General features: G+C 32.3%; 1 protein-coding gene across 14 annotated transcripts in view; it reads left to right on the top strand.

The window, feature by feature from the left end:
• Positions 1–27,789, top strand: part of ASPH (aspartate beta-hydroxylase) — a 261,874-nt gene that overhangs the window by 60,484 nt on the left and 173,601 nt on the right. For 2 of the 14 annotated variants that reach the window (XM_007487074.3, XM_007487073.3), the window contains 2 exons: positions 17,061–17,102; positions 19,729–22,430. The exons of 10 other annotated variants lie outside the window; for them this stretch is intronic. In XM_007487074.3, coding sequence (XP_007487136.1) covers positions 17,061–17,102; positions 19,729–20,084 — 398 coding nt within the window. In that variant the 3' untranslated portion in view covers positions 20,085–22,430. Of the gene's footprint in view, positions 1–4,655; positions 5,736–17,060; positions 17,103–19,728; positions 22,431–27,789 lie in introns of those variants that run through there. 2 more of the 14 variants (XM_056823975.1, XM_016431515.2) reach the window with 1 other exon arrangement.

The raw sequence follows: 27,789 nt of genomic DNA, 5'->3' as shown, positions 1-27,789 counted from the left end.
TTAATAGGTAGAGGATTTAACACAAGAAGAGAATACACATGATTGATAATAACAACCCTGTATCCTTGGGTTGAGCAACGTACTGACAGCAGTTTGGGCTAGCTGCTATATGGAATAAAGTATAAGAAAAGGAGATAAGCTAAGATGCATGGAATCATTTGTAAAGTTCTTCCTCATATTCTTGGCAGCTTTCTACTTGTTGGAAATGATATCATAAGCTCCCCCAAGGGGTAGCTACCAGGAGTGTGAGCAATGGGAGGAACTATTGAAGTTTGTACCATTCTGACAGCCCTTTTGCCCTATTCTTTTTTGCTATTTCTTTCATGGGTTGTTTCTTCCATATGTGGGTAGTAGAAAAGGAACTACTCAGTTTGAAGAAGGTTCCCTCTTTTACTTAAGCCACACTATTCTTAGGTCTTCAATGTAAAAGAATTACAAGGAAGCTGAGGTAATAAATAAGTAGATATAGGAAGGAACTCTTTGTAGCATTGTCTTGTGTAATAATAGTGTTCAACTGGCAGCTTTTGTTCATTAGTTGTATCTTTTCGTAGTGCAGTTCGTCATGTTAAAAAGTATTAAAACCAGGTCCCATTTTCAAGATTTTGTAAAGCCCTTGATTTTAATAGTTGAATTTTTTTCAAAATATTTGACAGGAAATAAAGAAACTTATTTTTTGGTGGTGGTCTTAGAAATGGGGTATTGTCTGTGATCTACTGAACTCTAGAAAAAGAGAACTTAAACATTTAAAACTCTTTATTGATTGGGGGGGCAGCTGGGAGGCTCAGTAGATTGAGAGCAGATCTAGAGATGGGAGGATCCTGGGGTCAAATCTGGCCTCAGACATTTCCTAGGTGTGTTGATTCTGGGCAAGTCACTTAACCCCAATTACCTAGTGCTCTTCTGCCTTGGAACCATTACACATTATTGATTCTAAGGTGGAAGGTAAGGATTTTTTTAAAAAGTCAATTATAGGATAAAAGATTTTTACTTGTAAGGCACGTCACTGGACATTGAATTACTTTACTTTTACTTTACTTTACAGAGAAGTAAATTGAGTTCCAGAAGGATATAATAATCTGCCTAAGGTTATGAAGGAAATATTTATTTAGTAATTACCTGGAAATATCTTAGAGTTTTTTTTTTCTCATCCATTCATACATGAGCATGAGTTAGAGAAATTTCTCTGTTTTCATTTTGTTTTTTTTTAGTCCATATTACTAATTTCCTCATAGGTAATTCCTGGTATGAAACTCTCCAATGGTGTAGATTAGCAGTTTGTCTTTAAGTTAGAACCTTTGCTGCCTAGGACACTGAGAGGCTAATTGACCTGCTCATGGTTACACAGCTAGTACATGTCATTGGCAAGGCTTAAACTCAGGGCTTCTTGATTCTAAGGCAGTCCTCCATCATCTATTTCATGTTGCCACCCCCGCGCCATATATATATATATATATATATATATATATATATATAATCTCCATACACACACAAACCTATTTTTGAATCTCTTTCCTTGCCAGAAGGTGGTTTAATGTTGAATGCTAACTTGTTGATTGCACATAGAGATTTAGTCCCTAGTGGGCAGAGCACTGCAGTATATGTTTATGGAGCTAAAAATGTAGCTAAAACACATACCCTAACCCTAAAGGAAATTATAATCTACTGACAAAGTTTCAGGTTCCACGAAGGATTTGGCTTTTTTTGGGAAGAGATAGAAGAATGCATTGAAGAAAGAAGGCACATCAGCTTAATAATGAGAAGAACATCAGGCCTGGGTATTTCCAGTTTGAAGAAAGAGAAAAAGTATCTTAGAAGAAATAGCATTTGGTTGTCTTTTGATAAGAAGGCTAACGATTGAGACTTGGTTGAGAGTTCAGGGAAAGTCATAGAGAATGATGTAATCTGAGAAATAGAGGTGACAATGCTGACTGTGTTTAGGGGATCCAGTTGAGCTGGATTAGGGCATAGAATATTTTAAAAGGGAATTGTGTGACTTATAGCTGTAGGATACTGTAGGATTATATTTTGACACATCTTAAATGGTAGTCCAAGAACTTTGCATTTGATTCAGTAGACAGCTAAGGAGCTATTAAAGGTTTTTAGGCCCCAGTGGCATGATCAAATCTGTATGTTAATTAGGAAGAACTTTACTGCTAACATTGAGAGAATGGAAAGATTGACCACTCAATCAAACCAGTTAAAAGTCAGTTATGAGTGTCCAGACCAAAAAAAAACAAAAAAACAGGGATCCACAGTAGGGAGGTGATATAGGAAATCACTTCTTCCACAGACAAAAGTGAAGTAAATTGTGGATTATCTTCATCATGTCATTTATAACTTGACCAACACTATACCCATTTTCTAATATTAATTTTAGATATTAATAATATGTGGAGAAATCAAGTGTAGTAAAGCCTGTAGTGCCTAGTTTGAGTTTGTGAGGTGAAAAATTCTGAGATTCAAGATTGCAATAACTTTTATATGTTAATGATCATTTTTTTGGTAGCACAACTCATTTCTTCAGACCTTGACTTAATTCTGTGTTTAGTAGTATGCTCTAATAATTGTTTGCTGGCTTCCCACCCTGTTTTAAACCCATACTGATTATATTCTCATCATTGAGACATGTTTTGTGGCCACCATTTAGAAGTTGCCAGAAATTTGCCTTGCATAAGATGCTGTCACGTGTAATAGTTAAAAGAGTTGGGTGTCATAAACTGTTATATTAAAATGGTTAAAATGGTTGAAGCTCATAAACTGTAGTGAGTTAAAATAGTGGAAGGTATAAATTGTGATAGATATAAGAGTGGGTGAGTAAATTGTGACCGCAGGAAATATGTTTCACTACAGTGTCTTTGAAAATCAAATATAAAAGGTGGTTGCCAGGGAAATATTCCCAATTATGAATATACCCAAGTCAACTGAGTTTTATAGAGAATTTAATTAATAATACAATGAGGAATTAAAGAAAGAGAGAAAGAGTAAGAAAGGAATAAGTATGAAGGGCCTTGAGCCAACATGGCCTAGACCTGAGTCTTTAGAGAGAGAGAGATCAGTCAGTCCTAATCACTCACCATAAGATCTGTTCAAGTGAGGATTCAGGGGGACAGAGTCTCCTCACAGGGAGTTCCAGCCAGATTCAGCCTCCCGTGAAAGACCTCCTTAGAGATTGTCTCTCAAGAGCCTGTATATCTCAAGAGATTTTTCAACAGTCTCTCCTTTTTCTTATATAGGGGGTTTTCTCCTATGTCACCTCCCCTAAGTTCTTCCATCTACCAATCACTGTATACGTTTTACAAAGGACAGCCCATTCTGAATTCACACCTGAGTCGATTAATCCTTTTAGTAATCCACACCTGAGTAGGTTAGAATCTCTTTGTAAGTTTTTTCCTCTTTGCTCCTTTTAAGTTCACAAGTTGCCTGACCTTTATAGGTACTTAGCACCCCTTTGTAATAATTCTAAAAATAGGCATGGCTTAAAGAACTTTTTGTCTCATTATAAGTATGGGTTTAAGTACTTTCATTGTTTCAGCAAGGAGTTTTTTCCTCTAAAGTTGCCTTAAGTACTGGTGGAGTAGAGGTCTTCCCATTTCTGATCTAAGTAGAGTTCTCACTTTCCAAATGGCGAATGTCCCAGTAGGGAATTGTTCCAATGGAGAATTCCCCAATGGGGAATTTTTTAACATTCACAAGTCTGAGAAATTTCAAGATTCACACATGACTTTATTTAGTAGAGCCTCTTTTAAAATGTAGAGTGGTCAGTCAAAGCCTGAAGTTATTTTCTTTTGGTCAGTTGAATGTAAATACTTATAAATAGTGTAAAGATTAATTTGTTGTCATTTAGCTTCATTTTGTGTTTTGTTTTTATTTTTTTAATTAGGTGGGAGTAATTGGTGGAAAATAAAGGAAAGAGGGTTAGAGAGCTAATTTATTTTAATTCCTTTTTTGCCTCTGATTCTGTAACTTTGCACTGTTTATTTTAGACTTTTTATTATTAATGATACTGATGATCATAATAGGAGGGTTAATTGTGGAGACTAGTTTAATAAAATTGCATTTATACTTGTTTTTAAACAAAAGTGAAAATAGACCTTTTTAACTAGGTGTAGTTTTAGATAGCCTAATTGGGGAAATTTTTGAAGAAATACATTTTATAGTTATCAGTGAATTCTTGTGAACAGACCTTAAAATATTTACACACCCACCTACTCTCTTGGTTATTTAACTGTAAGTGATGAACTTTGTGAATTATCTGTGACATAGTGTCATTTTTTTTGTTGACATTAGTTGAAGCAATATCATTAGAGAAGTTAGTTTCTTCTTCAAAAATAAGATTGAGGAAGTAAGTTAATGTATCCCAAAACTAGCAGGAATAATTTTTTAGTTATTTTCAGCTTTGTATTACCTGATCTTCTTTACTGCATGGAATTGAGAGTTAATTATATAGAGCCTTTTCTTTCTAAAATGTAGAGTTTGATCTGATACTTTCTGTTGCAGTCATTACTTTCCTTTCCTAAATAACTTTTCTGTAAACACCTATGACTATGTACAAGATTCCTTTCTTAAGTCACATTATCTCAATTTCTTTTTTTCCACCTAACTGCTCTCCTTTATTTTCTCTTTCTCTTTCTCTCTCTTCCTTTATTCTTGTGTAGGCCTGACCAAAGATGGCAGTAATGAAAATATTGATTCTCTTGAGGAAGTCCTTAATATTTTAGCAGAGGAAAGCTCTGATTGGTTTTATGGCTTCCTCTCCTTTCTCTATGATGTAATGACTCCTTTTGAAATACTAGAAGAAGAAGAGAGCGAAACCGCTGATGATGTTGATGGTACGTCACAGAATGAAGGGGTTCAGGGAAAAAAGACTTGTATTATTTTGGATTTACAGAACCAGTAACATTGATCAAAGTCATAAAATTATGGGCTTGTGCTAAACTTGAAGCAGCTCATTTCTTGCTCTATCAGGATTGAATTTCAGGGGGAACTTGGGCCTAATATTTGATTTTACTAAGAATAAAGTCAACCATGTGACCTTACTTCACTCGTTAATGGGTCTTTTATTAACTTTCTATTTTGTATTAGGAGAAGTAGCACTCCAGAGTTGTTTTAACAATCTACAAATAAATTTTTTAAAAAATCCTCAGTGGTATAGTTGGTTTCTGTATGATTCTGCTTTAGTTTGTGCATTCTCCAGACTAAACGTGAAACATTAACTGTAGTATTTTTTTTATTGTTAACACTTATTGCTTGTTTTTCTAACAATTTTGAGATGATGGTAATGGTCTTGATAAAATATTCTGGCATGATCTTTAACATATAAAAGACATGCTTCTTTCTAGACATTGATCTTTAATATAATTATGTATAAATTACAACAAAACAATTGATACAAATTTTAATTTATCAGAATTTACTTTAGATTAAGTAATTTCTACATTAGTTAACATCAATTTTAATTAAAAGCTCTGTATTGGTGCTTTTGAAGTACTTTTCAAAGGAAAAAAAACATATAATTTTGCCATAGGTTAGTTAAAGCAAATTGTTTTATGTTTTATGGCATGCCAGTATGTTTCTGTTTATGAAAGCAAACTTTCATTCTTACTTCAAAGTAGCAAGTTCACACTTATAATGTGTGGATATGATTTCCATTTTTTTCAAATTTTATGCAAGTTGGAAAATGTGAATTTGTATCTTATATAAATGTTGAAAATATTAAAATTATTCACTCACCCTAATATTCAATGTCTTTCTATTTCTTCCTGTATCTAATATTTATCTACAAATATTGGCATGTAAATTAAGGGCTTTTAAGATATTTTAAAATTAGTCTAAAATTTCTTAGGGATAATTAGAATTTATTGTAGTGATGTGTCTTTATGAAGGGAGACATTAAAAACAATTAGACTTTTCAGTAACTTTCTTGAAATCCTCCTTAATACATATTAATAATTATAATTTACTTTTTACATGACAGAAGTAATATAGTAAAAGCTATTACATTTGTTAATTTTAAGCCTTTAAGTAAGTGCCATACAAGTTTTATTTCATAGAGCTTTAAATAAAACTATTATAATTCGGGCATTTATTAGGGTAAACTTTCAAAGCTTATGAATTTTTAAATTTCAGAATAGTTCTCTTTAGACTTTTAAAGTATTAGTGTACATAATGAAATGGTTTGTGAATGAAATTGAAATTTTTATAGTTTTGAAATCTTGAAAATTTTAGTGTTTCAAGTAAAATAAAATTATACTTTTCAAATATTTTAATTTAGCCATATAGTCCATGACATGCCCATGTTATTCCAGACAGGATTCTTATACTAAATTCTGAAATTGTATTTATTGGTTCCTTTTGCCATTCTCAATGGAAAACATCTTAATTAGATTGCTAAATGGAATGGTCCATAATTTATGAAATAAAGTAGAAGTGAGAGGGCAATCTCAAATTATGCCTCATATATCAGATTTGCTTCCTACTTAACATTTCCATATTGTCTTGGTTTTTATTTGTGTGTGTATCATATTGATTATTATATTAAAATAATATTTTTCCTGGAGTTTTTTCTCACATAGTTTGTTAATTACTAGTTAATAAAGTGATGCTTAAAAATCCCTACCAAGAACCTAAACATGGTAATAGTTATAAAATGATTTAATAATTGAAGTATTTATTATCTTCCATTTTTGTTAGGTAATTAATGTTTAGCAATTTAAGGCTTGTGATTTTGAAGACTATATGAGGCTTATCAGAATTAAGGTTCCATCAGTACATATTATGATGTTCTGTCTCAAGTTTTGCAGTAATGCAGATATCTTCTTTTGTTTTTTGAGTTTTTAAAATTTCTTTTAAAGATTGCTTCAGGCTTTCTTCACCACTTATTGTGGCTTTAAAATTTTAATTATGTTAACATTTTAATAATCCTGAAATCTAACCCTTGATTTCAAACTAACATCTAATATTCACAAATTAATGTTTTCAATTTTTAACTTAATTTTAAATAATTCTATTAGACCTAGGATAAAACTTAATTTTTAAAATATATACTGCTTGATAAACTTATGAATGGCAAATCATTTAATTTGCGGAATGGTGAACTTACAAATGCCTTTTAGACATATTAATTTTTTATTAGTGTTTGCTTGCCTTGCATTTATGCTTGTATGTATTTCATATGCAGAAAATAATTATACCTCATTTCTCTCCATGAAAATATAATGGTGTAAATTATGTGAGAAGAAAAGGAATTTATCTGAACCCTGGATTTCTGTGACTTCCTTCAACAGTGGGCATATATAGTGTTTTTTTGAGGGGGTGGGTGGACATGGGATTGATCGGATAGGATGAGAAGGAAAGATTATTTAAAATTTAAAAGAGTTGATACTAAATATTTTGAAATTTGTCAAAATTTTGTGTTTTCACATCTTGTGATTTTATGTTTTCTTGAAATTCTTTAAATTATTTGAAAAGGTGCATTTTGAAATTGATTATCTTAGTTTAGTTTTATAACTTTGTATATGGGAATTGATAGAAATAAAGAATTTCAGACTTTGGGATTAATAAAATAATGATTCCATACATTATGTAAGAAATGGAGAATAGTCAGAATTTTGAACGTTGCTAAATTAATTCTCTGCCTTATTTTTGTTGACTAAAATTCTTTTTATACAGTTCCTTGTAAATCCAATATATAATACTGTAATTACCAAGCTAGCATCCTCTTTATGTACTTAATGCTGATTGCCTGGTGTCAATAATGATTGAACAGTGCTGGGTAGAGTTGCCACAGTGAGTGTATTGCTTTTATTCTCTGAATCCAGAATCTCTTCATCTGTGCTTCAGCCTCCAGTGCTATTAGCCCTGGTATATGCTATCTGTGGGTTTTGGAAAGAGTCTGTCTGGGGGAACAAATTCGTGCTACTAAATGTTAACTATTATTATTATTAATTATTAGTATGTCATGAAATTAGAAATATATGTAGGCAGAAATGCATCTGAACTATATAGCAAAGAATACTGTGTGGCGAAAACCTGTTAGGATGAAGTACAGGAGGATTGGAGAGGGTGTATTCCATCTGGGTTTATACCAACACAACTTCTTTTTAGCTATATTAAGAGGAAAAAAAGTAGACCAAAAAAGGCATAGATAGATGGTGACAGTGATACCTGACCACTGAGCAAAAAGGCAGAGATAGCTAATTCTTATTTTGTTTCTGTTTTCTCTGACAACAAGAATGAGTTTCGTTTTGGAAGTACCAGAACAAAAATGGCCAAGAGTAATTGATATCCAGAATAATTAAGGAGATTGTAAGAGGGTAACCATTTGCCCTTAATGAATCTCCAGCCCAAATTAACTATATTCTTAGATCCGGAAAGAATTGGAAGATGTGATGACTGAACTGCTGGTAGTGAAAGATATTTGAAAGATCATGGCCAATGAGAAATGTACCCCAGAATTGGAGGAGGGCAAATGCCTTGATTTTCAAAAGAGAGAAGAGGACAATCTGTTTACAATAGACAAGGGAGCTGAAAAATTCTAGAATGCATCCTTTTTCAAAAAGATGGTTGGTAAGCATCTAAAGTGATTACAAATAGCTGGGTTGGTGTCATCAAGAATAGGCCACTCCAAGCTAGTTTTACTACCTTTTTGAACAAGATTATCAAATTATTAGATGAAAAGGAATGCTTATATGTATATATAGTTTAACTAGATTTTAACCAAGTTTTAAATAAAATATCTCATATTTTTCTTGTGGAGAAAAAAAGGAGAGATTGCGATGAAAGTATAATAAAATCATGTGAATTCAAAACTGGCCAAATGGCTAGACTCAGAAGTGGGAGTTGTTCATAGTTCAATGCCAGCAAGAGAGATCTCTCCACCAGATTGTCCCAGGGATCTGTCCTTACTCTATGCTGGTTAATGTTTTTATCAGTGATTTGGATAGGGTGGGACATGGATAATGTGCTCATTAGTTAGTAGATGGATGACACAAACCTGGAAGGATTAGATGACATACTGAATGAAAAGTCAGAAGCCAAATAGAAGTTCACCAACTTCAGCATTGGACCAACTTTAATAAGATTAAATTAAAAGAATATAATTATATTTGGTACAGAAAACTAGCTTCACAGGCAGAAGGTAGATGAGACATGATGAGATAGCAGTTGTTCTGAGAAAGATTTTGGGGTTTTTGGGATCCACAAAATCAATATAATTCAGCATTCTAATTAGGAAGCCAAAGAAGCTATTATAATTGACTACAGATGGAAAAGGCTTCTATGAATAGAAAGATGATTATACCATGTACTATGCTTTTGTCAGACTTCATCTGGAGTTTCTTTCTGGGCACTTTGGCCTAAGAGGAGAAGAGTCTAGGTTTTGGGTTTAGCCAGGCATAAATGGTAATAGGATCCTAGAAAAGAGGGACAACAGGTTAGTAGCATTTAGAGGACAGTGTAATGTTGATGTCTTTAACTTTGAGGATAAGATTAGAGATGGAGGAAGTGAAGCCAGAGGATGAGAGAAGTGAGGGAGTCAAAGTCTTGGTGAAATAATGAGGATAAAATAAATTAAGGAAGAATGAGTGAGATTAGAGACAAAATGTAAAATGGAGTCATGATTAGATAATTATAGTTCAGAATTCTTGATCATGTAAATGTAATAATTTTGTGTGACTGAAATAAAAATATGACTGTGTGTATCTGTGAAGTATAGGAATTGAGGAGCTGGGGTAACTCAGGGGTTAATTTGTCAGAGGGAAGATTAACGTGTATGTTGAATTCCTCTAGTATAAGGGTGGCAAGGAAATCTGGTGAGATTTCCACTAGGATTAGTTGATATATTTAGGTAGGGGAATTCTCAAAGGAAAGTTTGTGAACTAATAGCATCAGAGGCAGAATCTGGGAATGCCAATGAGAAATGAATTGTTTCTAGATCTCCCATTTAGTTCACTGTTGAAAAGGTATGAGAGACTGGAAAAGGTTGTCTAGGAATTCTGTGTTGGGATTTAGCCACAGTGTTCTTTGGGTTTGGAGCTTTTCTGGCTAGATTGGGACTGCCAGAGTGTGTGCTTTGTCAGCATTGAAGTAGGATTTTAGAGAAGGTTTTATACTGTGTTTACTTAAGGACATTTGACTTGCTTTTGTAGGTAAAACAAAAACATAAGATATTTTAAATGTGCATCCTAGATTTTCCTAAATTTTGGGGCTCACTTTTATTGTTTTACTAGTGTTATTCAGGACAGATTGTATAAGTAACATGAAAATCACTAGGGCTAGGTATTACTTTAACTAGATTCTGATAATAATTTTCTTTATATTGAAATGTTAAGAACTTGTAATTTTTAAAAGTTTGAAGGCTCCTACCCATTTAGTTTGAAAAACCATTTAAAAATCAATCTTAGAAATCACATGAGCTACACAGAAATTAAATGACTTGCCCATAACTAATTGGTAGTTTTAGATACTAAACTTGATCCCAGGACTATCCTAAATATGAGACCAGCACACCATCATTTGGAGCTACCTCTCTATTATGTAAAGAGTGATTTTAATTTTATAGGTCATGGATTTTGAAGGCTAGGAAGGGAGCAATTATCTTGGAGCTTTAGATACTTTAAAAATGGTTTGCCACAACCGTTCTACAAGGGAGCTACTAGAAAGAAGTACAAAACTGAAGTTTTCACTTTTAGCAAGTATGGAGACCAGGAAGAATTTTGTAGTGACCTACATAGAATGTGCAGCATTTCTATTTTTGCCAAGGCCAAGTACCAATATCTATTCTTAAAGTGCAGCCAGATTTCCCCTCTGAGGAGAGTTAACAAAAGAGGTGAAGGTAAACTCTCCTTTCTATGTTATTGGGGACAATGAGATTCTCACTAAACAATTGAATAAGGCCTTAGATGTGAAAATAAAGAAGGAAAGAGTTCAGGAAGGAAAGATAGCCCTATTAGATATATGATTAAGAGATAGAAACAAACAATTTTCAGAAGAATAAATGCATATGATCATTGACCATATGAAGAAAAAATAATCTTAAATAACCAAAAGTAAAGTAAATAGAATCAAATTTAAGTTAAAACAACTTTGAGGTTTCATTTCATACATAGCCAAGTGCTTCACATAATAGAGGTTTAGAAATACTTGTTGATCTAATAAATTTGCAAGGATGATAAAAAATGCAAATAATTAAATGTTAGTCAATCCTTAGAAAGATAAGCATATTGTTATAATGGCAGTAAAATGGTCCACCTATTTTAGAAGATAGTTTAGAATTATGTTAGAAAGATAATTAAACTATTTATGCCCTTTGACCCTTCAATCTTATTATTGGACATATATCACAGGGGAAAGTCTCAGAAATATCAGATATTTTATAGCAGAAGATTTTGTAGGAACAAAACCAAACTAAACCAACATTTAAAAAGCAGGAAATAACGAGTGCTTTTCAATTGTCGATTGAAAGAACAAACTGTAATATTTAAATGTAATAGAATGTTGCTGTTCTGTAAGAAGCAATGAATCTGAATTCAAAGAAATTTGTGAAATCTTGTATTCACTTATATATGTACATGTGTATATATAATAGAGAGAATCAAGAAAGTAGCATACACAGTGACTATAGTAGTTTAAAGTTAAAATAGCACAAACAAATTAGAACTTAGATCACTGAAGTGACCAATTTTGACTTGAGAAGTATGATGGTTCAGAGGTGATAGATTTATAATTATACAATGAGCCCTAGAGTTTAAGTAATTTTTCAGTTGTGTCTGACTCTTTGTGACTCCATTTGGAGTTATTTTGGCAGAGCTAATGGAGTAGTTTTTCATTTTCTTCTCCAGCTCATTTTACAGATGAAGAAACGGAGGCAAATAAGGTTGAGTTACTTGTCCAGTCATACAGTAAGTGTCTGTCTGGATTTTCACTCATCTTCCATAGGACCTGAAGTTTTTATAATATGAGAGACTTTGAAATAATATTCTAAAGCACTTTGCAGACCTTAAAACAATGCATATGATGATGGTGGTGATAAAGGCTAGATAATAGTACCATTATGTGGATTTGAAACTAGGTGAATGACCAACACAAGGAATTTTAGTAAAGGCATAAGTATTAAAGCTTTGTTTTCAACTTAGAAGGGTAGTTCTAGTAGAGAATTCAAAGGGTCTTTACTAAAGTCCTGTGCTTTTAAACAGGTTTGACAGAGGCTTGAATAAAGGCATAAATCACTTATCAAATTTGTTCATTACCCAAACCTGGAGGAAGGATAGAATGACAGGATTCAGAAAAATCAATAGGCTAGAAAATTGGGCTAAATCTAATAATATGAAATTTATTAGGGCTAAATGTAAAGTATTACACTTAGGTTAAAAAATCAGCTTCACAAGTATTATAAGGTAGAGATTATTTAGTTAGATAGCAGATTGCCTGAAAAAGGGCTTTAGTAGACTGTAAGTTTTGCATGAGTTATCAGTGTGAAATTGTAGCCAAGAAAGTCAATTAAACAGTTTAAGCTATACTTGGAAAGGGATATTTTTTTCAGATCTGTCCTGATCTGAAAGTGTTTGGAGTTTTATGTTCAATTCTTATTGCTATAATTTGTCAAGGACTTTGATAAACTAGAAAGTGTCTTAAGGAGGATGATTTAAAGATGTTAAAGGGCCCCAATAAAATGTCCATAGTGGATAGGGATTAATTGAAATAATTAGAAATAGTTAGCAGTAGAGAAGAGAATTTTTGGAGGATAGGGGACCATTGAAGCTATCTTTTAAGTATTTGAAACATCCTACTTGGAAGAGGAATTAGACTTGTTCTGCTCATTTTTTGGGGGGGCAGAAACAGGGACACTGGACTTGATTTTTTTTTAATCTTTCCTTCATTCTGGTAGGCATATGAAGAACTGAATATTTGGAAGAAACCCCTATTATGTATCAATAAATAAAGGCTAGATTTTGAATCTTAATCCTGACTCTTAATTATTTTAATTGATCTTTAATGGAAAAACTTTGAGGTTGTTTTGTTTTTAGCCCCATGGAAGGTAATAAGAACTTGTACTATAATTTAATTAATATAAAACTTATAATTAAAATAACAAATTCAAACATTGGTTGCTCTCCTATTTTTATTTTTGCCACTTAACTTTGCTTGTCCATTTATTTCATTTAGACTTTTCAATGATGTAACCCTTCCGTTTATGTGCTTTTGAAAAGAGTTTATATTAGCATCATTTTTGTAATTTGTAAAAATGGGCAGTTTAGATTATTTGAAAGGTATTTTCCTGTCCTAAAATTCTATTATTACTGATAAAGTAACCTATGAGAAATGTGACTTAAAGTCTCCCTCTCTTGGCATAGAGTAGAATTACAAGTGTTCTTAGGTCTTTCCAATTCCATAACTAAATAGGGGAAAACAAGCTACTTTTTATCATTCTGTTTTTTAGCTTAGTTTTTAATGATGCATTTTGGTGAAAGAGAGAGGCTCTAAGGAATATATTTATAATCTTAGTTGAATGGAAAATTTTAGTTTAATGATTGTTAATGTCTTTATGTTTACATATTCAAGACTATTTTAAAGTGGATTTTTTTAGGGGAAAAAAAGTAACAACTTAATTTTTGTTCTGAAATGACATGTATGATATGAGAAGAGAGAAGATAAGAGATGCTGATATTGTCTACTGTTATGGCATCATCAGTGATTGAGAGAAAAAAATTTCTCACAACTCAAATTAATTTTTGTCTTGCACTAAAATTTAGTGAGAGCATTTTATATGCAGAGCATTATATTTGGGGCAGGGATGGTTTACAGAAGTAATGGAAGAACCTCAGAACAAAAAAATTGCCTCAGAACAAAAAAAATGTTTATAGTGATACAGAAGAAAGAAATACAGATAAACACAAGTGGCAAAAATATGTTAAACCTGGTTAAATTTTTTTTTTGAAAAATGGGAATAGTAAAATTTTAAATGAAGGCATTAAGAAGAGTGTTTTTTTTATTATAGATATGCCTAATAATTTAATATCAATTCAACATTTGTGATGTGTAATTTGTAGCTTGGAGAATAGAGATGGAAAAGTCTGTTGGGAGACTTCTTTATAAACTCTTGTTCAGGTTAGTTGAGAAGAGTGCCAGGAATATTGAAGGAAATGTTAGATACGATTGATAACTTTAAATTTAAGGAGTGAAAGAGACTATGATAAAAAACAAAAACAAAATCTGGAAATTATAATATCCTTAGTGATTTTTGAAAGAACAGTTTTAATAGAATATTAAAAGTGGAAGCCAGATTTCAAAGAGTTAAGGAGAGAGGGCGAGGAGAACAAATAGGCTGCCTTAATTGGGAGTTTGACTGTGAAGGTTTGTAGATAGGTGGAATTCAGTGATAGTTAGGTGAAGAAGAAGAGCCAAGGGAATGCATTTTAGCACTTGTTAAAGAGTTCAGGAGATTGTACTATGTATACAAGTGGGAAGGAGCCAATGATGGTTAGAAATAATTTAATGAAGATTTAAAAAGTAGAAGAGAATAGAAAGGACATGATTACTGTAGCAGGGAGTTGGATTAGAGGTACTGATAGAAGTTCCAGTTTTGGCAAGGAGTTAGAATAACATTTCTTCTAAGATTGACATAATGAGGAAGCAGACACTACTACCATATTTTGAAGAAAAGAAGAAGGAATTAACATTAACACTGCTAATTTGCTTTGTTGTCCCCCTTTTCCATTTTATGATATGAAAGTAAACCAGTCCCACCTTTTTATAAATATAAGTTCCTAATTAGTGAAGTATAAATCAGTGATTTCTTACTGTACAATAAAATGAAGATTGTTACTGGGACTTGCATTTAAGGTTACTGGCAGATTATGGCACTTATGAAGTAGATAGTGTATGGGAAAGTCACTGCTGATAAAAACATCCTTCTTCCTTCTTAAGGCCAGCAGTCTTGACCTTTTTCCTTTTTCAGAAGACTGCCAATGCAGTGTTTTCTAACTAGCTGGATTGTAGTTGGTCCAATCCTTTCCTTCAGTGCCCCAAAGAACACTGATTAGCAAGTAGGTACATCACTTTAGGTAATGTGGAATCTGTAGTGTAGTGCATTCATTGAATCTGCTTTAGAATTAGAAAGTAGGACGTGAAGTGATAGAGCAGAAACCAACATTGTAATCAAAGTATTGACCTTCACCTTTACTCCAGCCTCAGTTTCTTTTGTAAAGCCACAGATTTTTTGCTGGGAATTCTTGTAAGGATCAAATGAGATTATATAAAGCCATTTTGTAAACTATAAAACTCTATAACTTTGTATACTATTGTATTTTGGGTACGAAGTGAGAGAGATGGATCTGGTTAGAGTGGAGTGTCATGGAATCAGCATTTCACAGTTGAAAAGAATCTAAAGAGATCTATGTCAAATCCGAAGGAATATGTACATTGTATGAAGAGTTCTGAGAGGTGGAGGCATTTTTGGAATGGCAACTTAATGTCATGATAAGGATAGTTGTCAATGGGGAACTGCTCTGGTCCCAGGAAGGCCAAGTTTCCAGCTTCACCCCTAACACCTATGAGCTGAGTGATCTTTGACTAGTCACTCCTTGGTGCTCTAAGGAACTCTTGGTCTCCTTAAATTACAGAGAAGATACTGACCTGCATTGATGGAGAATGATTCTTTACCTGGAGGTTTCCTGTGTCAGTGAAATCATAGGCTCAGTCCCTATCTCCCTATCTTCACACATATGCCAATCTCAGGAGAAGAAATCTGGAGACCTCACACAATTTATTGGATAACAGCCAGAACAATATTTATCATTAATAGGAGAGTCTTATTAGGGAAGGAAATAAAATCATGGTATAGTTCTGTCTATATGGCTTCAGGCAAATTGCTTAAATCTTTCAGTTCTCTAGGCATCTTTTTTTTTTAAATTTATTTAGTCAATTTAGAACATTATTCCTTGTTTACAAGAATCATATTCTTTCCCTTCCTCCCCTTCCCCTTCCCATAGCCGACGTGCAATTACACTGGGTATAACATGTATCCTTGGTCAGAACCCATTTCCATGTTGGTGTTTGCACTAGGGTGATCATTTAGTCTACATCCCCAGCCATATACCCTCGAACCATGGGATCAGGCAGTTATTTTTCTTCTGTGTTTTTACTCCAACAGTTTTTCCTCTGAATGTGGGTAGTGCTTTTTCTTGTAGATCCCTCCAGGTTGTTCAGGATCACTGCATGGCCACTAATGGAGAAGTCCATTACATTCGATTGTACCAGTGTATCCGTCTCTGTGTACAATGTTCTCCTGGTTCTGCTCCTCTCACTCTGCATCACTTCCTGGAGGTTGTTCCAGTCCCCATGGAATTCCTCCACTTTATTATTTCTTTGAGCAAAATAGTATTCCATCACCAACAGATAACCACAATTTGTTCAGCCATTCCCCAATTGAAGGGCATCCCCTCGTTTTCCAGTTTTTTGTCTAGGTATCTTTCTTGACTCTAAAGACAGTTTACCAGTTGCAGCACTGAAGAGAGTTTCTATACCTGGAGGTTACTAACACAATGATATAGGACTGGTGATTTTTGTTGTCATAAGTGAAGCAATCACCCTTGAAATATTTTGTCATAGCATTTGCCCTATGTTTTCTAGAAATCAATCTGTGTGGCAAAGGGGGGAGCTGCTGTTCAACCATTTCCTTTTTATCCACCAAGACTTTTCTGTATAAAGGAGGTTAGACCCTCTTCTGGCATGCACACTGTCAAAATGGCTTAATCATAAAAAGTTGTTACTGTTGGTTCGCAGGGTAGTGGGTACTTGAAGGTCTTATTAGCAAAATAAGAGACTTTTCTCATTTTATAAGTAACACTATGGTCTTTTCCTACTAATAAATTAATAAATATTTCTTAAATATTTTAGACATGGTAAGTATGTATATAAAATTTTAAAATAAGAAACAAAAAGGTGAATTTTATATTAAGAGTGATTATAAGATTAATTGTTGCAACTTTGTAAGTTATTAGTGTTCATTACTTTCCATAAAAATGTATTCCTATAATCTCTCTTCATCTTGTGAATACCAACAGAGGAACCAGGTGGGGTAGCCAGGAGAAAAGCTAAGGCCAAAGGTATTTTCTGTTTTTTGATTTAGCTTTGTGCATATGATGATGAATTTTATGTTTTAAGTGCATGAGTTTTGCAAGGTGGATATTGTACATGCAGCTACTAATGTTAGGTGGCTTCAAAAATTGGTTTAAAAGGTTTGGGAAATACTTAAATTGTAATGAGTTTTCTTAGGACTTCAATAATTGGCTTAGTGACAGATTTATGAATTATCATTTTCAAGTTAAATTCCATATAGTCAAAGTTTTATAATGGGCATGTAACCATTAAAATGTTTATGTATTTCTGAATATTTTATTTAAATCTGTGTTGCACAGAAGACATTCTTTAGTGATTTGATTTTCTAAAAAAGTTCAATTATGCCTTTGTTCTTCCATTTTTTATTATAAGAACTGCTTTATTTGGATTTTGTTAGTCAAAAATGTCTTTGAAAAATGCATTATTTTTTTATAATCATAATTTGTAACATTGTAAGACCTTTAAGTGTCTTCTTAAATATGAATATTTAATAATTAGTTCATGATATACATGCTGAATCTTTTAAAATTAGCTTCCAAAATAGCCCAGTTTCCTGACTATAAGAGCAGCAGAATTTATTGTATTGAATAATAGTTTGCTTGTGGAATTTCTTACACATCTAAAACTTTGTAATCTTTTGTGTTTTCGCATGTGTTTTATATTATTACAGTCTGTCTTAATATTCTTAATGCAATACTTGTATTAATATAATACTTAAGTAATCTTAATATATTACTTGACATGGTTTGAAGAGCCTGGAAATTTTAAATATTTTGTGAATGTCATTGGTGATTTTGGAGAGGTGTTGATTATAAATTATGTGTATTCATTTAAAGAATGTTCAGATAGATTCACTTATTTATCTCAAAAGGAAAATTAGAAAAATACTCTATTTCTCACTGTCAAGTATAAAAAATAAGCAACATACTAAAACATTTTAAGTATTAAATTGACTAGAATTATTACTTTATTATCTTCTTTATCCAGGATATAATAGCATATGTGTTTGTGTATGTGTTTATACACATACACACACATTTTAAGTTTTGCAAAACCCTTTAAGTACATTTTCTTACTTAATATTCACAATAAACCTGTCTCATAAGTGCTATTATTATTCTCCTTGTTTTGTAGATGAAGAAACTGAAGCCAAAGCTTAGATGATTTAATTGACTTTTTCAGAGTCACAAAGTGGCTAGGTATCTGAGGCAAGAATAAGGCTCCCAGATTCTGCCTCCCATCACCCTATTCACTTTATAGTATGCCCTTATTGAGATACAAATGATTAAAAAAGAAAAAAAGAAAGCTGGTTTCAGGTTTAATTAAAAAAAACCCCAATATCTTCAGCATATCCTGAAAAAATTTTTCATATTTTGGGGGACTTAATTTTTCCGTTCACTTAACTGAAAGAATCAAAGTAAATAATTACATGCAGCTTCATTATTCAGTTCTTTTCACTGTTATGAAAAGATCATCTGTCAGTCTATAATATTTGACATTTTTGTACTGCTTTAGGGTAATATGAGTTATAGGATTCTACAGTATGTGACAAAATATTTTGGGGTCCTTTAGAAGAAGGAATCTATGAAATTAAAATAATTCAGTTCAGCTAACATTAAGCACTAAAACACTATTCTAAGTACAGGAGATACAAAATCAAATTAATAAAAGTGGGCATTTATATTGTAATTTTATGATTACAAAGTGCTTTACATACATTATCCCACTTAGGTCTCAGATTTACCTTGTGAGATATATAATGCAGATAGTATCTCTCTTTTATAATTGTGGATAGTGGTGAAATGACTTGCCTAATTTTACCCAGTTAGAAAGGGACAGAGCTAGATTTTTGGGCTGCAAATCTACCTTTTCCTACTATAGCAAAAAAAAAATTAATTATGAAAGAAGAGTAAATGTTAAAAAGCTATCCTTTGATATATAAAAATAGGTATTTTAACAAGAAAACAAAATTTATCTCATCGACAGTATTTCCTTAATTATTCCAGTACCTGGGGCAGTCAGGTAGCACAGGGCTTAAGGACAGGAATACTCATCTTCCTGAATTCAAATCTTACCTCAGACATTGACCCCTGTTTGTCTTAGTTTCCTTATCTGTAAAACGAACTGGAGAAGGAAATAGCAAACAACTCCCAATATCTTTTCCAAGGAAACTTCAAATGGCATCATGAAGAGTGAGACATGACTTAAATGACTAAATAACAACAAACTCTATCCAACCCCCAAATACCAGTACTTATGTGAAACTTCAGATGTTCATTAATATTAATTTCATTCAATGTGCATATGGATTGACTAATTTATTAATTTTGCATGCTGGTTGTTTTTAAAGCATATATTTATTTATCTCTGAAAATCATATTTTTTCCTTTGAATTAAAACAATTTAAAGAATTTGTTTTTTTAGAAACTAATCTGGATGCAACTAATTTTAGCTGTTTTAAAAGAGAAAAAGGAAGGATATTAACCTAGATAAGCAACTAAAAACAACTTTGTATTGGATGCTTCATGCAAGAAAAAAGGCAACTATGTTCAGTATGTCTGCAAATTAAATGATGCCATTAATTTTTTTCTTTTGATTGAAAAACCCTAAAAGTGAAAGAAGTAATTAAAGAAGATCTTAAGAAGGTGAAGGAGAAACCAGAGTCAAAGAAAGAAAATAAGAGTGAAGACAAAAAGAAAGGGAAGAAGGAAAAAGATGACCGGAAGGATAAGTTTGCTGCTGATTCAGATAAATCCAAAAAAGAATCTTCAAAGGGTAAAAAAAATAGGGAAAAAGAGAAAATATTACCAGAAAAAAGTACCAAAGACAAAGATATAAAAAAATCAGTAAGTGGAAAGGATACTTCTACTAAAATAACATCTAGACACAAGGAAGAAAAAAAAGTAGATAAAAATGCTCCTAAGCTTGGAAGCTTAGCAAAAGGCTATGAATCCAAAAAAAAGAACTAAGTCTTCATTACTTCCATCAACATGGAATGTTAAATGATGTGCCATTACTTATTAGTTGTTAAATTATTAAATGATACTGTTAATTTCAACTTCTGAAACTCACTTCCCTGATCCTAGTTTGTAATAGCTACTTAAAAACTTTCTGTATTTGCAAGTATGTGTGCTTGTAAAAAACCAAACTACTAATTCCATAATGAATTTATTTAAAAATTTGTTTGCAGTATTGAAAACTTGACTGATTTAATAATTTCTTTCATTAATTTAATTTGCTTTCTATGTATTGAAGTATTTTTTCAAGGTATGTTAAGAAGTATTATATTTAGACTGCTCAGAAATGGAAATGATTGTTATTTATGTAATATTCACATTTTTAAACACAAAATATTGTTTCTGTTCTGTACACAGAATGTCTATGACTCAATTATACTTAATATCTAGCATACTTACCACTTCGCTATAATACGCTCTAAGCTCCTTTGGGAGTCATTTGTCATCTTTGTATGTACAATGTCTAACTTGTAGAAGATGCTTAAATTGAATGGAACTAGAAGGTAAGTACATAGGTATCTATGTTAGGGTATGCATATGTGAATATATACCATTGTCTTATGGTATGAATTTCTTGCTACCAGTAGAATGGAAGCTCCATGAGGGCAGGGGCGCTTTTGTTTCTATCATTAGCACTTAATACAGTGTTGGGTATGTAGTAGATAAATAATAAAAGCCGATTGATTTTATTGAATTCCAAAGCAATTTAATCATTAAAGTAACAAATAGGTTGGGTTCTAAGGTATTTATATGGATTCGAGATGTCTATAGATGCTCTAATTATTTACACTCAAAAAGATAATTCTGTATGATTTTTCATCATTTGTATGGAATGGCATCAATTCTTTAAGATGTGTCATATCACATAATTGTTGAAATATTACATAATTGCATTTTAAACTATAGATGAGCCTTCTTCAGTTCAGCAAAAAACTTAGCTAAATATTTAAAAAATATGCTCCAAACAGGCATCAATTTCTTTTGTACATAGAACTTTAAGTTTCTAAGTATGACAAATATTTAAAGCATATCTTCTAATTTTATTTTAGCAGAGAATGTAGTGCTGCCACCTGGTGTTCAAGTTTTTTTGCAATGTAACTTATTTTGAAAAGCTTTATTATATGAAATTTTCACCATGCTTAGTTGATAATCACTAAACTCAGTATAATTTCTAGATCTGCATGTTTATGTCTGGTGTACATGTATATTTTACTGCTAAAACTCAAGCATCTAGAAATTTAGTTTATGCAAATTCTGTCTGATAAATCTAGAATAACAATATATAACTTCCATCAATTCCTAAGCAAAGTTCTTCTAAAATGGGTGCTTGATAACTAACTTATATATTAGTGGAATTTTTAAAGGATTTATTTATATTCTTATATCAGATGGTGACTTGTTTACTCTGTTGACAAAATATATAGACTAAAGGAAATTCTAAAGAGGGAGTGTATAAATGGTAATTTTTCTACCATATTGTAATTTTTAACCTATTGTTATCAGAAGTCAGGGAATTTTGTATTTCTACTGAATAGTGATATTGCAATAACTTTTAGGTATTTTTAGGTGATGGATTTAATATGGCATGATATGGAAAATTCTAAATAAATTAATTTTAAAAGGCAGTCTTTGCTTTATAACTCATGAACTCATGAATCAGAGAACTATATATTATTGACTTCATTTTTTTCAGTTTAATCATTGTTTTTCTCTCAAGTCTTAAAATGAGTTCTCATATATGTATATTAAAACAAATACAAATGCATTCTGAGACTGATTATGAAGTATGTGGCTTGATATTTTATTTCATTTGTTTTAATAAAATACAGATGGATTTTATCAAAAGGGGTAACATTTTTCATGTTACTGTATTTTAACGTTGTAACTCATTTGCTACCAACATATACCTAGTCAACTAAACATTTGTTTCCATTAATTTGATAAGGTTATATACTTGAGGTGTACTTTGAAATCTCTTTCCTCTTTTAAAATTATTTTTATTTGTGAATTTATTTCTGACTAAAATGTTTTTAGGTATAGTGAACTGAATGTAATTTAATTAAAAACTGGTTTGATTGCTTCAAGTTTTTCGTTAGAATTTTTTTGGGGGAGGAATTCTGTATTAGTGGAATTTCAAGATTCTTATGGACTACATTAATTGAGCAGTTTAAAAATCACATTAAATCTTATCATTTTCTGGTTCTGTTTCTCTATCCCTTATTCTTTCTTTATACATGATAATGTCTACTGTACTCTTCACTTCAACAATAAAGCTAAGTTATTAACCTTGATAAGCCATTTTTTGAGTTATGACAATTATTATAACTCTAAAAATAAAAATGTCAGTATTAAGGCAAACCTTAATCTATATGTAGAATTTGTCTTTTTTTTGAAACTTGAAATGTACTTAAAAAATAAAATTCTTATTTTTTCACTTATGTACATGACTGATATTAAAAAAAGGAAAAACCTGAGCTAGCATAAAATATGATGGGCAATTTTTTAAGGTTACAGACTTATGCTTTTATTTTTTCCCCAATATATTTTAAAAAGTATTTATAACATTTATTTAAAAATTTTCTGAGTTCCAGATTCACTTTCTTTCTCCTATCATGTGAGGGGGCAAACAATATAAATCAATTATAAATGAAGTCATGCAAACAATATTTCAATATTTGCTATGTTAAAAAGAAAAAGAAATTGAAAAATGCTTTAGTCTTTATGCAAAAGTTCCTCTATTCTTTCTAGTAGTGGATAGCATTTTTCCTCGTGTCCTTTGGAATTCTCTTAGATCGTTGTATTGATCAGAGTAACTAAGTCTTTCATGGTTGTTTGTTGTTACTGTATTACTGTATATAATGTCCTGATTTTAGTCACTTCATTTTACATCAGTTATTTTAAGTTTTCCCAGATTTTTCTGAAACCATCTTGCTCATCATTTCTTATAACATAGTAGTATTCTGTGATAGTCTATTCCCAGTTCAATTTTCTACCATCCCTACTTTTTCCTTTGGGATGCAGGGATTGTCATATTCAATTTCTTTGTAACTTACCATGATCTGTTACTTAGAATCAGGATTTCTCTACTTCACACATTCACTTTATACACATTATACCTTATACACAAAGCTGCTCTCTTGGCCTAGAATCATTTATATGCCACCTTTGAAGGCTTTTGGAGTGTTTATATATACAGTATTTTATCTGTTTCATGGGTTACTATGTCCAGAAAAATTCACCATTTTGTGGCCAATTTTCCAGCTGATCTTTGGATAGTAGAAACTTGGTCTTTCTAAGACTGTGTTTACTTGAACCCTTTCCAGCTTGATACAGTATATTAAAATTTGCACTTTGCTGTCGTGGCATTTAAGCATTTACGGTCACATATGTGATGATAAGTCTAGGTTATCTGGAAATTAGAGATCCATATGTAGTGAAGAAACAGACCTAGTTTGAAATAGTGCCCACTTTATATCCTCATGTTTTCCTTTTTTTTTTTTTAATTTAAGCTATACAGAGAAAGACAAATGTTGGGCAGGTGGTTGTTATTATGTAGGTATAAAGAATACTGAAGAAATTTTATTCAGTATTTCAGAGGTGAACTTTGGCACCCCAAGTCCTGGGACTTAGAGATGAGAAACAGGATTGGGTTAGGTGTGTGTGTGTGGTGATTGTGAGGGAATAAGTAGAAAAATAGAATAGTGTCAGGATAGGTTGACTAGTTCTGATGCTGGGGAAATGGCAGTGGTGGAGGAGAATTGTGAAAATAGGTACTTATTTTTCCTTTCGTCCCCTTATCAATTGATATTCTCAATCTTCTATTAGTGCTGGGGTAAGATGATAATCTGGGACTGAAGTTTGTTTTTAGGAATTATAAAAAGTAGCAACAATCAGAGCAGTTTAATAGAGATCTCTTTCAACTGACACCAATTTGAATATGACCCTCCAACCAATTCTGAATCTACCTCATTATACTATGTTAAAGTTTACAATTTGCATTAGACATTATTAAAAGAGTCTTGTGAATACCTTGATGAAATCCACATTTGTGTTATCCACAGCATTTACCAAATTAGTATCCCTGATTAGTTATAAAGGAATTGAAAATAAAAACAATAGAAATCAACCCAAATCATATCCATATATATATACATCTCCTTAGGCAAATGTGTTTTTATTTTGCATTTAAGCTCAGTAGTCTTTTCATAGTAGTCCTGACCTATTGTGGAGTAGAGATAACCCTGTGTTCTGAGAAGCTGTAAGAGGGCAGATTTCTAACAGACAGGAAAGTCTTCATATACAGACTTGGTGAATGGTTGTCTATATGCTGGCTAACTAATCTTAACTAAATTTAGAGAAACTTATCATTAGGCTGACTGCAGTGATAGATTTTTTAAGCCACAACTTTCAAAAAGCATTGATTAACTTTTAAAGAGCAAGAGCTTTTCATCTGGGAAAGTAGGGGTAGCCAAAAGTCACAAATTTTACAATTATTGGAATAAGCTCTCTTAAATATAATGAAACTCTACTCCTTTCTTCTTCTGTAGTTATATTTTAAAAGGTCTGTCTTTTCCGAGCCGGGAAAGTGGTTTATTATGCTGCTTACCAATCTAACTGAATAAATATTTATTAAGTGCCTACCATATGTCTGTGCCAGACACTGTACTAAGCTCTAGGGATATACATAACAAAAAGATAGGCCCTGCCCTCAAGGTGCTTAAAATATAAAGGGGCAGACAACACACAGAAGGCAAGAAAGATAGTAGGGAGGGATGCAGGGACATCTTGTCTGTGGGGTTGAAACCAAGCCGAGCAGAAGAGGCAAAGAGGAGTTAGTTCAGAGTTTACCCTCTGTCCTCTGTAAAGGAAGGCTTTGCGATGACTTTGGTACTTGATCCTCTAGTCCTCTAATTAGAGAGGCTTGACTTAGCAATATGGTGGTGAGCTGGGAGCTAGTTTATCCTGGGAGGGACATTTTTGTCCTTAAAGTTGAAACTAGGCAGAGCATCAGCATGAACCTGTTGAACTTGAAAGTTGCATGATTTAAAAAATCAGCTTTGTTTTATACTCTTAATGAGAATGGGAAGAATTTTAGGCACTTTGATGTTTTCTGGCCTTTCCAGGATCTATTATTCTCATAACTTTTAGGTACAGCCCTGAAATTCCTGGTTCTTTACTCCTTGATGCTAAAACAATATAATTTGCTATGTGATTTAGTTACTGTGAAATATGTAATTCTTGATTAAAGAAAAACACTAAAATATGCAGAAAGTGTTGGGTCAATAAAATCAGGTTCCATTAAATTTGAAATTATTAATTTATCATGTCTTACTAGTGTACTTTAACAATCTAACGTGTTAGCTCCTTCCACTTGTAATAAAAATGCAACAAAAATGCAAAGAATATGAGACTACTAAGGAAATAAAAAAACAAACAAAAAAAACTTATAAACCAAATACAAATAGATTATTCTATACCTGAAGAGACTTTAGTCCTGCCTTCTCATTTTACAGATGAGGAAGTTGAAATACCAGGGAACATAAATGACTTGCCCAGGGTCATACAATTATAAGTCTTTCTTTTAACCCATGTCCTCTTTTAGAGCCAAAAGACTTTCCATTACAACCATACTGCTTTCGCTGAAAATTGATCTGAAGGGCTAAAAATTTTAGCTGGTGAAATAAAGCATAAACATTATTTAATTTTTTTTAATCCTGAATTTACACATTAAAAAGAAAATCCTAAATAAACATTTCCATGTATACAACATGATACAAAAGAGTATTGTATATGAAATTGTGAAGCTCTGTTCATACTGCTTTTTAAAAAGTATATAATAAATTCATCATGTTACTTCAAAAACTGTCATGCTTGTTTGTGCCTCCTTCCTTCTGAATTTTCTTCTTTGTGTTTTTAAAAATATTTCAAAGGCTCTCATTTTCCTTCTTCCCTTCCCCCTTGATAACAATATTTCTCTATCCTGAAACACCCACCTTGCTCAATTCATACAGAAAATCCCTCATGTAACACGCCTAGTCACATCCATACAGTGGCCATATCCAAAAGTATATCCAAAAGTTTCTTTCCACATCTTTAGCCCTTTACTTCTCTTTTAGGACATGGGTGGCACTTCTATCATGGATTCTTGGGCACTGCAGCTGAGCATAGCTTTGATTAGGCTTAACTTTCAAAAGTTTTATTTTTCATATTGTCATTGTGCATATCATTCTTGTTATGCTTAATTCATTCTGCATCAGCTCCTATTTCTCAGTATTCTCCCAAATTGCATTGGTTCTTTTGGTCATTTCTTACAATATCATTTCATTACATTCACAATTGATATGAATCCTTTTAATTTACAGTACTTTCCTTTTCTTTTAATATCTGTTTCAGAATAAGGACGTTTGTCTTATTTGAGGTTATTCTTTCCCTGGTATCATTCTCCTTCTTAACAACTCTCTCTCCTTATAACCACCTATTACACCAAATTTTGTGTATATGGATGTGTATCCTCCACTGACTATCTTTTAACTATCTCAAATAAGAAGGAGGTTCATCTAATTCTCCTCCTCTCCTCCCATTCCTCCATGTTGTATGCCTTTCTCATATATCACAATTATCAAAAAATTTTATTTTTTAATATAAAAATTATAAAAAAAATATTAAAAATATTGTTACATTTCCAACTTTTTGCTTTCATTATTAGTATATTTTATTTACTATCCCTTTTCTTTCCCCCATTAAAACCCTCAAAAGCAAACCAAGATATATTTTCTGTTTTTTTTAAACTCAGTACTTTTTAAGACATTGCAGTTCTGAAGGGACATATTTCTTCTATTATAATGCTTAGAGTTCATCATTGTATAGTCCCTCCCCAAATAAATTTACTGTTCTAAGTTCCTCTTGATTTTTATAGTTAGGTTTTAGAAGTTCTTCAGTCTAGCCTTTTTTTTTTCCCTTAAACTGGGAATGCTTGAGTGTCCTGTATTATATTAAAAAGTTCATTTCTCCAACCTCATCCCTATCCTGGTAAGATCATACTTGGTTGTATATAGGAAATTATTCTTAGTTTGACTAGCTCATGTTTTCATGACACACCTGTGAATTTAATCTGAATTACTAACATTTTTTCCCATCACTCCCTTAAACCTTGATTAGGGGTTAGCAAACTATCTGCAAGAACTAAGAATGACTTTGACTTTAAAAAATAATTGAATTTTAAAAAGTAAAAGCCATTCTTAGCTCCCAGGCCTACCAAAAAGCAGACTGTGGGCAGAATTTGGCCTTTGGTTGTAATATCTTTGGTCTCTTCAATTGGCAAAACAATAAATGAAGCCCTGATTTGAAGTGTGATGGTTTTGAAGTTGTAAATTTTCACACTGAAAATTTAACAATTGCCATTTATTGACAGGGATAGTAGGCATGACTGGCTTCAGCCCAGCATTGCTTCCAATTGATGTAGAAACTGCTGGTTAAGAAACATCTAAGATGCCTTTAAACTCTCAAATATTTCTTTGTCCTGAAATTGCATAATAAAAGGGCTCGGGTAATACTTTCTCAGTATATGTTAAGATAGAAATCTGAAACTGTTATTGGGATGTTGTATACCCAAGCCTGCCTCCACCAGAGAGCTCTGAAAAAAAATCCTTTGTCCTAT

The sequence above is a fragment of the Monodelphis domestica genome, chromosome 3 (assembly GCF_027887165.1).
Source record: "Monodelphis domestica isolate mMonDom1 chromosome 3, mMonDom1.pri, whole genome shotgun sequence".
NCBI classification, from domain to species: domain Eukaryota; kingdom Metazoa; phylum Chordata; class Mammalia; order Didelphimorphia; family Didelphidae; genus Monodelphis; species Monodelphis domestica.
This window is presented reverse-complemented; position numbering and strand designations above follow the sequence as displayed.